This window comes from Haliotis asinina, chromosome 14 (assembly GCF_037392515.1).
Source record: "Haliotis asinina isolate JCU_RB_2024 chromosome 14, JCU_Hal_asi_v2, whole genome shotgun sequence".
In the NCBI taxonomy this organism is placed as follows: Eukaryota; Metazoa; Mollusca; class Gastropoda; order Lepetellida; family Haliotidae; genus Haliotis; species Haliotis asinina.
In genome coordinates, this window is record NC_090293.1 from 40,300,156 (window position 1) to 40,318,871 (window position 18,716).

At 37.9% G+C, this 18,716-nt stretch overlaps 1 protein-coding gene across 1 annotated transcript in view; it reads right to left on the reverse strand.

Moving 5' to 3' along the window:
- LOC137260790 (meiosis 1 arrest protein-like) overlaps nucleotides 1-18,716 on the reverse strand; it is a 72,011-nt gene that overhangs the window by 5,230 nt on the left and 48,065 nt on the right. Inside the window, exon 11 of the mRNA XM_067798358.1 lies at nucleotides 10,583-10,702. Within this exon, the coding sequence (XP_067654459.1) occupies nucleotides 10,583-10,702 (120 nt within the window). The remainder of the gene's footprint in view (nucleotides 1-10,582; nucleotides 10,703-18,716) is intronic.

Below are 18,716 nucleotides of genomic sequence, written 5' to 3' on the forward strand. Positions count from 1 at the left end.
CTTTGACAATCTGTGGCAGGATTAGTGCTCCTCAGAGAATCCTTTTAGCTGTTAGGGCAATCTGACAATCTGTGTGGGCTACAGAGATGAAATTCTGTTTCTTTCATGGCCCAGAACTGGCCTTACAACAGCCTGCAAATTCTCCAGATCTCACACCCATATAGCATGTGTAGGATGAAATGGATTGATGTCTATGTCCTTTAACAAAGCCACAAGATAACAATAAAATTCTTGATTTGGCAGCAAGCCTTCTGTGCCTGTTTGATCTGAGTCTATGTGTTGGCAATGTACTGCTGTTCAACTGCTCATGGTGGACAGTTTCTTACTGTGGCTGGTATACAAAGAAGAAATTCAAATGAAATCTCAGAATTCAGTTTACTATGTAAAAGGTTATGTTCATTATGAGATGAACTGCAGTAGCTACTTCATGTATTTCTAAAATAGACAGCCAGTTCAGAGTTTGAAATAAAAATACATCTGATTAGGTCAAAGTATCAGTTTTCTACTGTCTACTTACAACTAATGCGATAGACCCAGTTTCACCTCAGATCACCTGCACAGACAATGAAGCATAATGAACATTATATATGTCTAAAGGCAATGTGCTCATCCAGCACAATCTGTGCAGGATTAAAGTTACATGCAATGATGCTGTTCACTGTCAAGTATGGAACATAAGGCAGTTGTAAGTGTTTTAAACGCTTTATATAATATTGTCCGACTCAGTAAGGTAGTATGCTTAATAAGGGAGGATAATTGAGTTTGTCAGTTTGTTTCCATGTAATATAAAAAAAGTAACATTCACTGCAAACATTCTATGAATTTTCACAGGAGTTTCACCATGGCCATTTTGGATCTTCTTGAAAACGTTTCTAGATAAAACATTTACTATCACCATTTGGTCACTTTTGTATGTAAAAGAGTACCAACATATTCAAAATAGCCACTACACATTTCAGCATTTCTTGAATAACAGTACAACCCCAAGTATGTCAAGGCAAGCAAAGAAAAGATTATATTAACATATTCTGTTTCACAACATGTAATAGTATGTGATTTTTCTCTTCAGCTTCTATGCAATCCCTACAGGTTATTCATGGCTCAATCGTGTATTACTAACCTGTTTCATTGTTGTTATAGCACAGTCATCTTTGTGCTTCACTACCCTATTGCTTCATTTACTTTGTATTGTATTGTCTCATCCCAACCCTAGCCCCTTACTTTACAGTAACAGGGTATTTTGGAGGGGTCCACCTATCTTCATATTTTTACCAGAGAAATATTCTGTGGTTTGTTATATTCCATGGATATTGCATGGTTAATGTACATAGCAAAGGCATTTAATTACCTTTACACAGATGAAAACATAAACTACTTAAATTCATACAGTACTGTTCAGATCACACCAATATGAACTGGTACTTGTTCTCTCTAGTATTATCAGTTCAGGAAAACCCTTTCTTGAGCTGGTTCTACACAGATTATACAAGATGTAATAAAACTAAGAGCTATGTGTGGAAAGTATATCGTCAATGAATAAGATTATTTAGAACACTGTCCTAGTCATTCAGCAAACACTGTTCCCAAAATATGTCACAAACTAACTGCATCCCAAGTAATTCCTTTATTGTAATCAATTTCATACAAGAAACTACACTGAAAGTGTAGTTGCATTACATCTTGGTCTATACTAAACAGAAATAGCTAGAGATGACTGTTTCCCTTTTTCTTATGGAAACAGAAGAATTTTGTTTGTTGAAATATTGAGTGGAATTCTATGTCAAGCATTATCTGTCATTTATAAGTAACAGAAGGAGTGCTCACTGATGGGAATATGTTCCAACAATATACACGTAATCCAAATGCCTCTGTGAATTATAACAGTTCCTCTACAGGTTTATATACTAGTGTAACATACCAAATCATCCTCCTGACCGAGCTTCCTAAGGGAAACGTTTACCCCAAACTATTTCATATTGGAGTACTGTCCTATCGATAAATTGAGTTTTAATTGGGCGACATAGCCACATTAGGTGAGATAGGATTGATCAATAATGTCTGAGTCGCTTTTTATTTTCACCGATGATATTAAAGTCTTTACAGGATGGGTTGTCTATTTTGTAAACTTTGTCCATATCAGTCGCTCGTCTATCTACATATACTAGGCACATATGGAAACTGTGCATACAAAAATTTCACATAAAAATTTATCCAACCTGTGTACACACATAAGCATTTAAACTCATGTATCCAACATGCATGAATGCCACGTTTCTTGACGTCAGTGGTTTCGGCCTTGGGACGTTAAATACATTGTTGCACATGCATTCCAGAAAAGAGAAACAGAGCAAATGAATGCAACACAATATTGTCATTTTGAAAGCTCAACCCTTGCCCTTGTGATCGTTCAAAAAATTAAACGGCTGTTGAAACGCATAACACGCCAAGGCTAACGTCTGCACAAGGTCATGAGGCCGTTGTGTTACGAGAGTATTTTCATTAAATTTTATTACTGAGTGACAATTAATATTGGGTCAAATTGTCTAGTGTTTTGAGTGACAGTTATTGTGGGTCACCTTTTGTATCATAAATGTTTAGTGTTATTAGTACTTTGGCAGCAGGCTTTAAAATAGTGCTTTAGAGTTACCCTCCTTAGAGTATCTGACGTGTTTACTTCCGTGAGTCTGCGTTAATGGCGATGGTGGCACATGTGCTTGAATACTCAAGAATCAGTGACTGTGTATATAAAGGCTGGTTGTGCTGACACACGGATATCTGGAGTACATAAAAAAGCCTGCATCTGTCAATGTTTGACCTACATGACCGCTGCCTGACAGCTTACTGTGTTACATTCAGTATAAATGTTTCTCACTCTCAAACCAAGACTTTGGTGAGTTGATATTATATTTGTGACCCATTACTTTAGATTTGACTAAGTTGCATTGTACATGAAACCCCTGTTGTGAATCACTGTATCCTGCTCTCTGTTCAATACAAAATGCTGCATATTTTAGACTTGTCAGCGTTATATTTTGCTAGTTCTAAGGGGATTTCTTACAACTTTTGTCACGGCAAATTATTCACGGTAACAACTGGGATGGTCCATGGGGGAATGTCTAAATGACAAGTGGCTGCACATTTCCACAGCCACTGGAACACCATTTCCGCACTGGTGAGACGCTACCAGAACACGAATGATGTCATTGATCGACCATGTTCTGGACGTCCACGTGTAACAAAGCCAAGATAGGGCAGATTGATAAGGGCAGTGTCTGCTCTGGCTTATATTTTCTTGAGGTTCAATTAAAAATTTGGTGTCCAAAAACAAAATGGAAGGTTCCATGCTTTGGTTTGTAATACACCATAAAGAACAGAACACAGTAAAGTATCAAATTTCAATTTGGAACTGCAAAAACAACAACTTTTCATGTCAGCAAAAGAGCTTTCTCTTCTGTCACTTCTCCATTTTGTGATGGTTGGTGCAAGAGTAACATCCCTTACAGGAGGTCCTAGAGCCAACTGCATCAGCATGTCAAGTCTCTCTGATGATAGACTGTTTCTGTGTGACCTCTTTATGAGGTTTTTGAACACTGAAATCCCTCTCAACAGTTGCTGGTTTGAGGGGCAGCAGGACAGCCACTTGTGCCATCTTGAACAGAGAATGAATTTGGAAATGTATCAGGGTGTCATGACGACAATATCTGCCAGAACTGACATATAATTTACAAGGATAATGCTCCTGATGCACCATATCCTTGCACATTGATTTTCTCTCAAGATCTCCTCAGAATCTACGAGGTCTCCTCAGAATCTACAAAGGTCACTGTTCTCACAATGACTGTAGAAGTCAATGATGTTTTGAAGCTGTCCTGTACCCCAGTGTTTTCTAGCATCTGCAACAGCAAATGAATACTAGTATCTAAAAAATACTACTCAGGCCATTTACACATCAGCTGTGAAATGTTTGTATCATCACAATGTGAAAATGATCTTACTTAAAGGGTCACATGCAACGAAAAAAATCAAACATAATCAAAACACAATTATCACTTATTCATGAAACATAATATACATTGCTGCTTGTAAAAAACAAATAAAATATTAAGTGTGCAATCGCGATTCAAAAGTGCAATATTTTATACTTGGGCTTACTTCCCTTGTAAGGAAGCTCTCGGAAGACCAAACCCAGCCTTAGCACGTGGATGTGCGTTTAAGTGTAATGATTGGCTGGTTCATTTGCTGATACGCTGAGGGCTCATTGCGTGTACAGAAAGATGATCTGTTTGATGGGCATTTTAGAAGTATGGAGTTTCACAAGAAAGTAAGATTCTATAAGGATAACAACTTCTTTTATTGTACATGATACGTCGTTTCAGTATGGATTCATATGCCGTTGTCAAACAAAATCATATTCACTAAAAGAAGTTGTCATGCATAAAGAATGTATATAGAGATGTTGGGTTTTGTAAATAAATGTTCTCTGAATTTGCGTTTGATTCAATCAAAAATCATCTTAGTAGAGATGGTGAACTACTGCATGGTTGGAAACTGCCATTCTTTCAAGTACAAAGCAGGACTTGAAACTGAAAAGAGTTTGCACCAGTTTCCGTCAGATCCCAGTCATCCGAGAAAATGGATGTACATGTAGTTTGTTTGCAACCGACAGACATAAAAACGTGTCATGTATACAAGTATCACACCTGCCTAATTACATAATGTGTCAGAGACAGGACTCGGGTGCATGAGTCATAAATCAATTTATTTTGTTTGTGATGTATAGCCTGATAGGTGTTAAGTTCAAACAGGGAGCCTATATAGAGTATGTATGCAAGCAGAGTATCCCTGGTTCAAATTGCATGTGGTCAATGACTGAAGCTGTGTATTGCATATTGTCTTTAGCATACAGACAGGCAGAGATATAGGTGCCAATAAACCACACAGTTAGCTTTCTCTGTGACAGAGACTGCATACCACAATCAACAAGTCTTTTTATGTAACGAGTAGATTATTTACTTGTTTGTGTACACAACTAAGATTAGAATACTGCTCATCGCTCATCCGGGCAAGCATGCAATGTCAAGCTACAAGAACCTATTCACTATGCATGCCTTTGGAGCGCAGCTCAGCACTGTTGTTGAAACCACTTTTTCAACCAGTGCTGGGGGAATTTTAGTGAATCATTTGAAATATGATTTCGCGGGCTTTTTTTCATGGCGTTTTTTTTTCAACTTTATAGATTGAATTGGCACTTTTGATGATTTGTTTTGGTAAGTGCATACCAAAAGGTATCAGAATCTGCAAAGTTGTATTTTACGTTGCATGTGACGTTTAATAAAGTAGACTGAAAATTATTTAATATGCTTAAAATGAATCTACACTCTATTGTAAAATTGGGTATTTTATGTATATATTTTCAAGTAATTATACTGTAGTTTAATGAAGGTTTATTTGTATTTATCAGATTAGCCAAACTGATAACACATCTTACAGTTATTACATTACCTTCAGACAAGAAATACAGTCCTAAGTGACAGTACTGACATGCATGTGACAACATCAGTAGCCACAGCTGGGAATCTTCACTCAAGCTCACTCATGAGGTTTTGTAGGAAAGCAGCCTTAACATTTGAGAACTGCTTCTTAGTGCCAGCCTCTGATGTTATTGGAACACCACCAAACAGCTTCCCTTTGGACAGGCTTTTAAACTGGACTAGAACAGAGTAACATGCAAAGTGAGACTTTGAATAAACTATCAATCAAGGAGCATATATTTCTTATTATACCAAGTAACAATCAAGTAACTGTTTCAAATTGGACGAAAATTTTGCTTAAGATTTTGTTTTGGTTGAAACTGATTACAAACATATAACTTTATGATACCTGTATATCAGCATTAATGGATATCCTCAGTGCAGCAAGGTCTATGTCTTCGTTCTGAAACTGGAGGCTTGGTCTGGTCAGGGTGGGGATGATGTCCATCAAAAGGTGAAGAACAAGGGGGAACTTTAAGAGGAAATGCACTGCAAGATGTCTTTGGCAGTACTGTTGTTGGTTTCCACACGCTCACTCTCCAAGAATAGTCAACTGCTTCCACGTTCTGTAATATAAATCATCAAACTATATTCTTTGTTTTAGATTAATACTTGTGAAAGAACTTAAAAAACATCTAATATTTTTCTAGGTTATTTTAAGCTTAAAAATGGAAAATATATTTCAGAATATGTAGCTTACCTAAACACAGCCTCCAAAGTATTGTAGATAGAAAACCATCTGACGCTGTGAATTTCTATGTATGTGACATTTTCGCACGCAAGCACCTCCTCCAGTGCATAAAGACGTTCCCTTCGGACAGAGGATTTCTTCAAGAAGTAGAAGATGTCTGATAATGTCTCTTGAAATTTCTTAAGATAGGGAGCATTTTCAGCAGCACGGGTAGTAACCAGGGCAAGGCGATGAGCAATGCAGTGGACACTGATGACAGGCACAGTTGATTCCTTGTTGATCAATGCAACAAAACCATTCTTGCGTCCTGTCATGACAGCAGCCCCATCTCACCCTACAGCAATGATTTTGGACATAGGAATGCCATGATCCTGAAATGTTTTTTGACAGGTTCTAGTAGAGTAGATGCCTTGCCATCTGGAATTTGCACGTTACCAGGGAAATTTGAGAATTGAAAGATCTGGTGTATATGAGGAGTTTCTTTGTAACTGATACATCCGTGCTTTCATCAATCAATATGGATATGTTACAGTCAATACCTACACTCAGGCAATGTGTACAATGACTGAATTAATCAGTCAATGTGTACATTGCCTTACGAGCTCAGTCATTGTGTACACTGCCAAAATTTTCAGACATTGCGTACATTGCCTGATTAATTAGCCCAATTATTGTACACATTGACTGATTATTTAACAGGGATCATCCAGATGACAATGTTTATTCGTTAGAGCACTGTGGCCTCTCATGAATGTTTATAGTTGAGATTAGTTGAGGAGATGAGATTACCACAGGTTTCATTCTGTGATCACATAGAAGCCACATAGGCTTCTTTTAATGCAGCAATGTTTATCTTTCAGAGTGCTGTGGCTCCATATAATGAAGTTATGTTTATAATTGAGATTAGTTGAGAAATCTTGTTGAAAATAATAATACATGTGTAGTTCTTTCATCACATGGAAGTCTTTTAATGAAGTCCTGTTTACTAATCCAAATATTCTTGGAGTACAGGCTTCACATGCTGGACATTCTATAAAACGGAAAATTCTCAGTATCCTTCACAGTCACTCTGGTCACTCTATCATCATGGAGTCATCATTTCGTGAGCAGCTCTTGAGCAGGAGACAGTCTGATGCAGAGTCAATTTTGTTGACTAAGGAAGAGTACTTCAGTTTGATTGAGGAAGTAAAGGTTGCATCAGTGGCTGAGAAGAAGACATTCCGCCAGAATTGCCTTCTTGGGAGGTATGAGATCTTACAGTGTGGTGACATTGAGAAGTTAATCAAAAAGAGAAAATCAGAGTCTGCAGTAAGTTATTTCACTCATATTGATGAGATGTTTGACATTATAAAACATGCCCACATATCTACTGGAGGTAGGGACAAAATGGTGAAAGCATTAGTGAAGTATGCGAATGTCACACGTGAAGTTACTGAGTTATTCAAATCCCTTTGCATGGAGTGTCAAAAGAAGAGAAAACGAGTTACCACAAAAGGTGTAGTTGTGAAACCTATAGTATCCAAAGATTATTTGTCCCGTGGACACGTGGACCTCATGGACATGTAGTCAATGGCCAGTGGAACACATAGTTGGATCATGGTCTAGCAAGACCACTTTACTAAATTCTGTGTGCTGCGTCCGCTCACCTCCAAACGTGCATATCAACTCAGGGACATCTTCCTGCTGCTTGGTGCACCTACTATTTTGCAGAGTGACAATGCCTCGGAATTCACTGCATCTGTGATTACTGAACTGAAACTCATGTGGCCTGACTTGGTCATGGTGCATGGTAAACCCAGACACCCACAGAGCCAGGGATCAGTGGAGTGAATGAACTGTGATGTTAAAGACATGCTCGTAACATGGTTAGGAGACAATAACACAACAGAATGGGGGGGAAGGACTGAAGTTTGTCCAATTTCAAAAGAACAATAGCTATCACTCAACCATCAAGATGTCACCTTTCAAATCTTTCTTCGGTTCTGATCCTAAAGTCTCGCCATCTGGATGATTCCTGTTAAACAATCAGTCAATGTATAGAACAATTGGGCTAATTAATCTGGCAATGTACACATTGACTGATTAATTCAGTCATTGTTCACATTGCCTGATTGTAGACATTGACTGTAACAGATATATGAGGATTAGCACTGATCTTGTTGGCTACATGAAAGGAACTCAGCTATTGAATCTTGCATTCATCAACTGCACAGTGAGATGTATATTTCATTGAGTCTGAATCACAACCTGAGGTTTTTGGAAATGGTAGTCCATGAAGCATGCATAATTCCATCAATGTAGCACATTTTGATGAGGTAATTTGCTCAGTATATATTCAGCATTGCAGATTTCGCACTTTGGAGACAACTGTCGACATGTACTGTCTCAGAGATGTAGCCTGAATAGCAGAATTGTGGTCATCAGCTTTCATGTATCTAACCTGAGTGGAATGCCTATAATTGTGGCAGCCAATAGTAAATGCATTGGTCTTGCTTTCAGAAATACAAACATGGTAAGTCATACCCAGCGATAACTCAAATCTTAACCAATTGTACTTTGTGAACCAGCCACTTTGAAATCGCTTTTCAACTTTTTGTTTCTTCTGCAAAGGTTCGTTTTCTGTGTCATTTTTTCACCAGTTTTCTCACCTGGTAATGGTTTTTTAACAGTAGTATCGCTAAACCAACTGACTAAACTGGCTTGAATACGATGGCTTGTCATCGCGGGAGCTGTCAAACTTACACAAACGTAGTAAACAACTTCCTTATAAGGATGTGCTGTATGATGATTATATATTCACTTGCACTGATGAATTTCAAGTGAGTGAGTGAGTTTGGTTTTACGCTGCACTCAGCAATATTCCAGCTATATGGCGGCGGTCTGTGAATAATCGAGTCTAGACCAGACAATCCAGTGATCAACAACATGAGCATTGATCTGCACAATTGGGAACCGATGACATGTGTCAACCAAGTCAGTGAGCCTGACCGCCCGATCCTGTTAGTCAACAAGCATAGTTGCCTTTTTTGGCAAGCATGGGTTGCTGAAGGGCTAATCTACCTCGAGACCATCAGGGGTTGAATTTCAAGAACAAACCACAAGAAGTCTGTTGTAGAATATCAAAATATTTAGAGTCTATAAAAGAAAAACAATACCTATATCCAAGTGTTTGCAATTATTCTGCATTAGATTTGTTTGCACCATAATATCCCGTTTGGACAAATACCCTTGGCATGCTTGGTTATTTTTAGTTTGACACAAAGTCATGATGTTTTCAACCAATTCCAAAGCTAACCAAATTACGAACTTTCCCAAATCCCTTAACAGGCATCATCTGATTGGCTAAAGAAACAAACGGGCCACATCGTACATTAACCTATGCAAAACCAAAAAATAGATGTAATAAAGTGTGAGACAAGTATAACTGGTTTGGTTTATGAACCGGAAAAGTTTATCAACGTTTCGCAGTCGTGTTTGACATGAAATAACGCAATGTGCTAGGATATGTACACACAAAGACATTTTTTTAATTTGTGATAAGAAATCAATACTCCTCAAGTCAATGTGTCCACATGACGGTCACAAGTTACGTGCGTGCGTTCAAACTCATATTCGTGCGTCCAAGACCCAAAAGCGCACTCTTCAGCCAACACCGGATAAGGGTGACCCATCTTCGCTACAGGTTTCAGACTGCAGTGATGACTGCCCGGACCATCCCAGGACTTATTCACCCCAACACAGTCGACAATGTTTATGTCATCACGGGATCAAACCACGACGTCCCGCCATACAACCTATCTTGACACAACGTCATCAACAATCTCGCTGAATGTGGTGCCTAAATGATGTCCACATGTCCCTTGTTTTGGTGGAGAAATGTTGTTTTTACAGATGAGTTCAGGTTTAACATCTCCCATCGTTATGGATGTCAACATGCCTATAGATGCGTCTTCCTCATATGCCAGATAGTGTCCTTGAACTTGCAACAGAACTTATGAGAATCTGGCATAACATCCCACAAGTTTGCCTTGCATGTTTGATCGGCGCTATGTGTCTTCGATGCACTGCTGTTCTCAATGCTGATGGTGGACATACCCGTTATTGAGCTTGTGACATGGTCGTTTGACCCATGTCCCACCATGCAGACTCGTGACATCATTGTGATTGACTTTTAGGCACTTTTGACTTTGTTATTAGACTTATCAACTGGGAAAATATTTTGACTTGGCACAGATTCTTTATATGGCTGGTATAGATAGATAACATTGTAAACATTAGGCCCGCACAGACCAATTACCCTATGTTTCAGTGCTTGTGTCAACAATTTCAAGATGTTCACACATTTGTTTGCCAGCCTCACCTTTTCTGTTTCTCTTTTCCTAGCATGAGACATGCTCCTGCTACCCTTGGTAGGGCACTTGAGAGAATCAAAAAGTCCTGAGGTAAGGCCAAGTGGGTTGAAAGTGTCCAGGACATCAATCTGCAAAAGAAAATGTTGCTAACAATGCCTTAACTAAATCGTAACATTTAGTCACTGGTATTATCATCCTTTACTGTGCTTGCCATTTCCTGAATAAGAGCAGCTAACATTTCTATAATCTGAAAAAAGTTTGATTTGTCTAGCTGAAACATAAATCATGACAATATCTGAAATTTATTCGCATATGTGTTTGTCTTGTAAATGTGTTCTCAAATCTGGTCATCATTCAAAAGGGTACATGCCACTTTGGTGGTAGTGAAAAGCATAATTTATAAATTATGAAATTATATAAATTTTTGTTTGAAATTCAGTGCTAGCTGTGTTGGTTTTAATTTGTGTGAAATTCTCAAATTTTTCCCAATCTGTGTACAGATGTGAAATATCCAGAAATCTGGAAAGTTACCAAAAATACCATCAGAATCATCAAGCGCAGTCCAGATCTAATGAAAACTCATCAGCTGAATCTTGGAAAACACTATGATAATATATGAAGATGTGACAGATAGGTGTTGACCTAACTGTTCATGAATCACTTTTTTTTTTCACAAGGAACAGGTTTGTGTATTTTACATTAGCTTTGGTGCAATCTTTCTTTCACACGTCTTGCTAAATTCATATTTCATGAATAAATGTTTTATGGATTGTCACCAACATATTGTATTATGCTGACATCCACTACAGTCCATTAAAACAAAGGAAATTGATTGATGGCTGAGCAGACAATGATCACCGACAATGTACTTTTATTTATCAATTTTTTATGGATACTCAGCAAAGTTTTCAGAACTGGGCTGAGTTGATGTTCATAATTGTCCATTAGGATAAAGGAAACCCTGGTAGACTGATGACCCAGTGGACAATCACCACTGACTATAATGTCCCTTCATCAATAATACAGATTGAAACAAGACACAAGTTACTATTTGTTGTCAAATATGCAAGATACACATGACCACTGTGCCTGCTGTAGGAGTTTGGGGTAAACACTGCTTCCGCACACTATTCATACAATGTTTAATCAATCTACAGGCAGCTCGCAGTCCCTACTCATAGCCAACCTCCAGCAGTCATAACTGCCTCATTAAAGGGATCACTGCTGAAAAATCCCTGTGGTCTTGCAAGCATATCTCAGAGTTAAAGAAATTTCTTGGCAGAAATATTTCACAAATAGCAACAGGGCAAAACTGATATGACAATGACAAGCTTGCAAAACTAATCAAGCATTTTGACTCACAATGTACAGAGGCCCAGATAAGGTGTGTATTCTAGTAAAATATGCATAGAAAATTTCCAATTACACATTAAAAAATCATTTTTGCATACCAATTACACATTTAAAATGTTAGATACACAAAAAGTTTAAAACATATATGCGTACGGAATAGATTTATAAAAATCATTTGTGTAATGAAAAAGACATCAGTTGCTATCAACTTGTACTGTAAATATAGGACTAATGCTGTACTGTCAGTATAGGACAGTTGTATTTTTATGAAATCATTTCCATTATATTACATTTGGTTCTGATTAGGTATGACTAAAGACAGAACATACCTGCTTAGTCAACTTACTCACTGATATATACTTAGCTGAATAAAATCACTGGAATACCCACATAACTGAAATCAGTGGGTAACGGAAATTGAATTACCCATGCAACATTCATGATACACTCTTCCACAAAATACAATGGGTACAGTATCACATGAGCAGTAATCCCATGTGGAGCATTTTCTGAAGTTGGGAACACATAAACACATTTGTAAGAACATAATCCTCTCTTCTAAGCAATACAAATAAAATGCAAAAATATAAGATATATTAAAAATTACAGTATTAGGATATTACATGATGGAAGTTTCTTTTAGATATGTTAAATTGTTGAGATACTGGCTATTTAGATTCTAAAACGTAAAATATGTTTATCTATTTTATGTAGCAAAAAGGTAAAATTCTAAACAGTTGTCAATATTTCCATTAAGAAAACAGCAAAGAACTTTGAACATAAGAGATCAACCATATGGAACACTTTAAATGTTCATTACATTAATGTTAAACATAGAAAAAAAGTATTACACATTTTAATTTATGGGGTAGAACTGTTTAAAAGGTTCATATGTATTGCTAGTGTAAGAGAAAGAATGATTTTAAATTTGAACAGTTAACAGAAACTGTTTTGGAACTGTTTATGGTGTCCATCTACAGTACATTAAGAAATAAATTAGTAGTTTAATTACTGTTAGAATTCTTATTCAACACAAAAACATTACTAAAATACCTGGAACTTGAAATATCTCAGATGAAGTTTTATAGATTTTCATTTTTTATGCAAAACAGTTGAGTATACTTCCTGTTACATTTACTTATGATCTTCAAATGTTCTTACTTATCATAAACCCTTAAATTTTGATTGCACTTGAATTTAACATTGTTTAAATAGATGCTCTGAATGAAGTTGCAAGATATAGTATGATTTACTTTGATTGGGAACCATAAAAGTTAATCATGAGGGTAAGCTTACTAAGTAAGCATTCTCTGATCTACAACATATACATACATATGCTTTTTAACTCTGTACCAGCATTTATATTACAAATATGTTTATTATGCTGCTGATATTATCATGCCATACATTGAATTTAGATATGCACATGCTAAGATTAATGACAAGGATCACATACAATATGTGTACTCATCATTAAGCAAATATCAAATTTTGGCAAGCTGCTCTCACAGCTCGATATCATGGAAAATCAATTGATTTCGTTGTTGATGAGTAAATATTGGGGCCCCCTCAACAGACAACTGCTCAAAGACAGCAAGTTAAGCAGAATACTGGCATGTCATTGTGAGCTAAGGCAAGAGGTGTAAGAGAGGTTGGTTGTCATCTAATGACTGTCAGCTGATTGGCTTGGACCATAGCAAGAAAAAAAAATAAACAAAAAAACCCAACTATCTGGCATTTGTCCCCAGAGCACAAACAGCTATGGGGAAGGGTCCAGTGGTCAGATGAAAGTTAATTTCTTTTGTTCATGACTGATGTTTAAGCTATTGTTTGGTGCCACAGAAACACTGCATATACACAATGGGATATCTTGGAACAAGTATGGCTGGGGAGCATTGATGGCGTGAGTGAGTGTGTGAATAAAAATGAAACATTACATCAGCAATATTTCAGTTTTAGTGATGAGAAGCGTTATGCTAAACATTATTAATATGTGTCTAAGGAAGTAAATTATTAGCAAGATATTGCAATATATACATAAAAAAATTAAAGGATTGAAATAATCTGTTTAACATTACATATGACATTTAACATAAAATTAATGCGCAAGCTGTAGATTGCCAGGAAGTGAAGGTAGATTAGCATGCTAGGAACCATTCTATAAACAACACGCTCGCGTCCAAGTGCTTTAACGTTATAATAGTTCAGGGCAAAAGTGTGCTTTATTACACTATACATGGTGGTAGAGCGGGCTGTATTTCTTTTCTAAGATGCCGTATTCAATAACTTCTAAGCCTAATTTCGATTAATCTATGGCAGAAAACAAACGACGGTGTCTGTGACCTAACTTAAGAATCCTCACACAGGGCTAACTGACGCGCTGTTCTTTTGACGTGTCAGCCCCCTACGTTAAGACAAAGTTTACTAGAAAAACAAATGATGAACAGTTTGATGATGGTTTATGTTCGGGTTAAATATCTTCTCTAGATCATTTTAATTACATCTGTGATTCTCTTAAACCATACAAGGCAATATGACCGCCTCATTTCTACTACCAATGAAAGGTTAGATCAGTACATTCAGAGGAAGCTGACAAGTCAAGCGACATTCCACGATTGCATTATGGGAATGTAAACATTACCGTGTCTCTCTAAGATTTTGAGTCGAACTATGAGACAGTTTCCGTCGGAAAACAAACGTAATGTTTCCACGGTGATGTTGGCTGTGTGGTGCAACTGCAAACCAAGAAATGGGACACGACGAAGCAGTTTACTGTAGGAGGCTGTACGAGGCGATGGCAACTGACGTCCATTGTGACGTTAGTTACATTGTGACGTAATGCAAAAAAGTTCGATTACGAGGGGGCAGACTGGAATGGCGCAGTCATGTCAACACATTGTGACGTAATGCAAAAAGTGCACATTATCGTCTGATAAAGTATTGTCGACGCCTTTGATCTTTTGCAGAGGCATCTTAGAATGATACATACGGTCGGTTATCAGATTAGTCACAATGACTAACCAACAAGTGAATGTCAAATTCATTCCCAATGGTAGGGGCGGTCAGTACTTGATTTTCCAGAACTGTTAAGAGAAGAAGAGTTACATCCATCCATTGAAACTGTGCCCTGAAAACCTGCCATGCCACAGTTAACATGAAAGAAAACTTCGTGACATCCTTCAGAAACCAGCATAACCATCCAACTATGGAGAACAAGATTGCTGTCCTAGTCATCCTCCAAGATCTTGTCTGCCAGGACTCCATAACAATTCCATTGCTTTTTCAGGAAGAGTTGGCAGGTAAATATATGAACCAATTTAGTATAATGATACAACCCAAAGAGGCACTTTTAAAAATGATTAAGGATAATTTGGTAAATGGAATATGGCAATTATCCTAAAGATTTAGATTACAGTCAGGCCGCGTTAGTCCGGACCCCGACAATCCGATTCCCGCGATATCCGAACAATAGCTATCTGTAACCAATCTTGTTTACTATGTAAACTCATTACCTGTTGATTCAGTAATCCGGTGCTTCACTCTCCGTATCCGAACGTTAATCAGCGGTAACAGATTAGCTAATTACACATAGTTTTGCTTCATTAGTCCGGCGGTTAATCAAAAAGGTTGGGATAATCCCTTCACACCATGAGCCCCATTCAGTGGTAATTGTTAAGTGACACTTGCGAGTTGAAGATGTCGTTAGTTTGTGATTTTGATCAATTAGTAGGTCTCACTTTTGGTTAGTTGGAGTAATACCTGTCATGCCTACTTCCTGTATAAAACACTGATCTGACAGACAGATGCAATCATGTGGTTGACATGTGATCTTACTTCGTAACAATGCTGCCAGTCACAAGTATGCCAATGTCAAACTGACCAACGTGAAAGTTGATTTCTTGCCCCCAAACACCACATCGCACATTCAGCCAACTTGTATACGTTCGTATCTTTTTGTATTGCCATGTCAAAGGGAAGTAACCCTACTGTAGTTGTGTTCATAAAAGTTCGTTTCAGTAGTCCGTACGTTTCACTATCCGAACGTTTTTGATGAAAAATAGAAGTGTTCGGATTAATGCGGCCTGACTGTATATCCACCACTGTGATTCTTCAAAGGCATTTAGAAGTTGGCATAGTAATACATGACAATTTTATGGATAGCAACTTCTTGGGTTTATTTTCACGACGTTTCGGGGCTTATCCTAGCCCCCTCATCAGGTTGAGCTGAACTGAACATTAAGGCTAACTGTTAACTGTGCCCATGACCTCACAATGCTTATGACCTCACAATGCTATGACAACATGATACCAGTAGCTAACAGGGGGCTAGGATAAGCCCTGACACGTCGTGAAAATAAACCCAAGAAGTTGCTATCCATAAAATTGTCATGTATATCCACCATTGTCAGGACTTTCCCAAATGAAATTTTGAAAGGTTGTTTCCACTTCAGACAGAGTGTTTGCACAAAAGTCCAAAAACTGGGCTTAGCAACCAATTATAAGGACAATACAGATGTTGCTTGTCTTGCCTCTTGTTCCAGTTGACAGTGTGAGAAATGTGTGGTGGCAGGCCCTAGAGGATGTGCCTCTTGGGCATAATGTTGAACAATTCACTATGTAAACTCATACAGGATGGAAGGTGACCATGATAGAACTATGAGGAACCACTTCACCACAAAGACCTCTAACCACAAATCATGTAGAAGGGGGGCACAGGAAACTCTGAAACACAGTCGAGAATCACCCCAACATCTTTAAATTCATTGACTTCCTAAAGAGAGAACAATCCTGTGTTGAGGCATCATATGTGCAGCTCAGGGGTGATGCAAAACCTCCATGCAAGAAAAATACATATGTACACTTGAATGCATGATTGTATAATCTACTGGCAACATGAAATTTTATGCATATTGTGACATAGTTTCCCATTTACCAGGGTACTGAATTGTGTAATTATTGTCAAGTAGTGATGATGACCAACAGTGGCGATGAAACATATAAGATGTAAGTTTTAAATGTCAGTTATGTTGTATTATTTGCGAGAATGTCCATTTTGATTGATGTTGTATCAAATGAGAGAATATGTCCATTTTGAAAAGTAGCAGAGAATGTTACCCATATACATATTTGTCAAAACATGTTATCTCTACAGCACTGAACAAGTGAACAAATTGATAATTGTTTTGTATTTGTCACATGTTATGGGAATCATAGTTATGGGGGAGGGGGACAAAATTTAGCAGATATCTATTGTCTGGTGGATTATTCTGCTCCAGTGATTTGCCCACCTGGAACAATAGGTGGAGGGTAAATGAGAAGACTCTGCAGCTATGGCTAGGTTAACAAGAGATCATCAAGAAGCTACTGAATGCTGGTCAACATGATCAGTTCATTCCTAATTGCACCATAGGAATGATAGAACGTCTCAAACAGCAAGACAACACCACCAACAGCACATATGGCTGTCCACATTGTGGTCAGGCCTGTGCAACAACACGTTGCCAAAACATGTCATACTGTGTGCATCTATTCATGCAGCCAAACTCAAAATCGTGAGAAAACTTAGCAAACAAAAGTCTGTTGCCATGTGCCAGAAATAAGCTCACGAACAGTGTCACCAATAATCAGTGAAATCCCCTCAACAAAACTTTAATGTTAAAAACAACTACACAAAAACTGAATTATTCAAGAAAATACTGTTGGTGGGAACATGTATGATACACATGATGCAATCACAGCCAAGGGAAGGACACTGCTCACTCGTTGATCATTGATGAGTTTCTGTACACTTGAGAGCAGTGTTTGCAATACTTTATTTTACCAGCTGGTCATTGGGGCCTGCTGCTTAACTGCAGGCTTTAAAGTCTGCAGGCCCTGAATAAAATCTGCACGCCCAATAAAAACAAAACTACACTGCGCACAGTTTCACACTGTTTCTACAAAATCAAGTGAAGCCTATGGCACACAGAGGAGTTTTTATTTGTTAGACCAGTGTTAACATTTCCATGCCAGTGCTGAAATTGCAGGAAGTTAAACTGTAAGTTATTGCAACATGATGGATCGTTGATGATTCCCAAACGTTAGGAAAGAAAAAAAAGGGGGAACATTCCAGTCGACAAACATTTACTGAAGGCCATAAGGGCCTGCACATATTTGAAACCGCCGCCCAACACAATCACAACCGGCAATGGGCCTCCGGGCTGGTGGTTATTTTGAACCCTGTGTGGGAGGGTGATTTACATCTCATTCCATGTTTTGTTGGGTTCAGGTCTGGTGATCAGTCTTTGTCACTCCATGTGGAAAATTGGCTCTAAGTCTGAAACAACAGCCTCTATTTTCCATGTTGAATCTCACCATCTTACCTACACATCCAGAATGTCATCTCTATTACTGATCATAACTCACAGAAGACATGAAGATTCCATGGTCTTTCCAGCTCTCCAAAGGCTATGTTTTGCAAAGGCTTATTAAGTTAGTTGCCTGAACATTGTTAGGATTCGGTTTCATGCCTTGCTATCCTTCTGACCAAGTTTCATCCAAGCACAGTGAATGAGCTTAGTTTTATGCAGCTTTCAGCACTATTCAAGAAATATCACTGTGCAAGAACTTATGTTCACACACTGTGCCAAAGTTGAGCGTCAACTTAGCTTGGTCTTCAGCATGGTGAGCCAATGCTGTAAATATTTTGCCCTTCTCTAGCATATGGTGGGTATTCAAATATCAAGAATTGAACAGGTTGTAAAATCAACCTGTCCTGAGGGACAAACTTCCAAAATAAAACAATTGGGC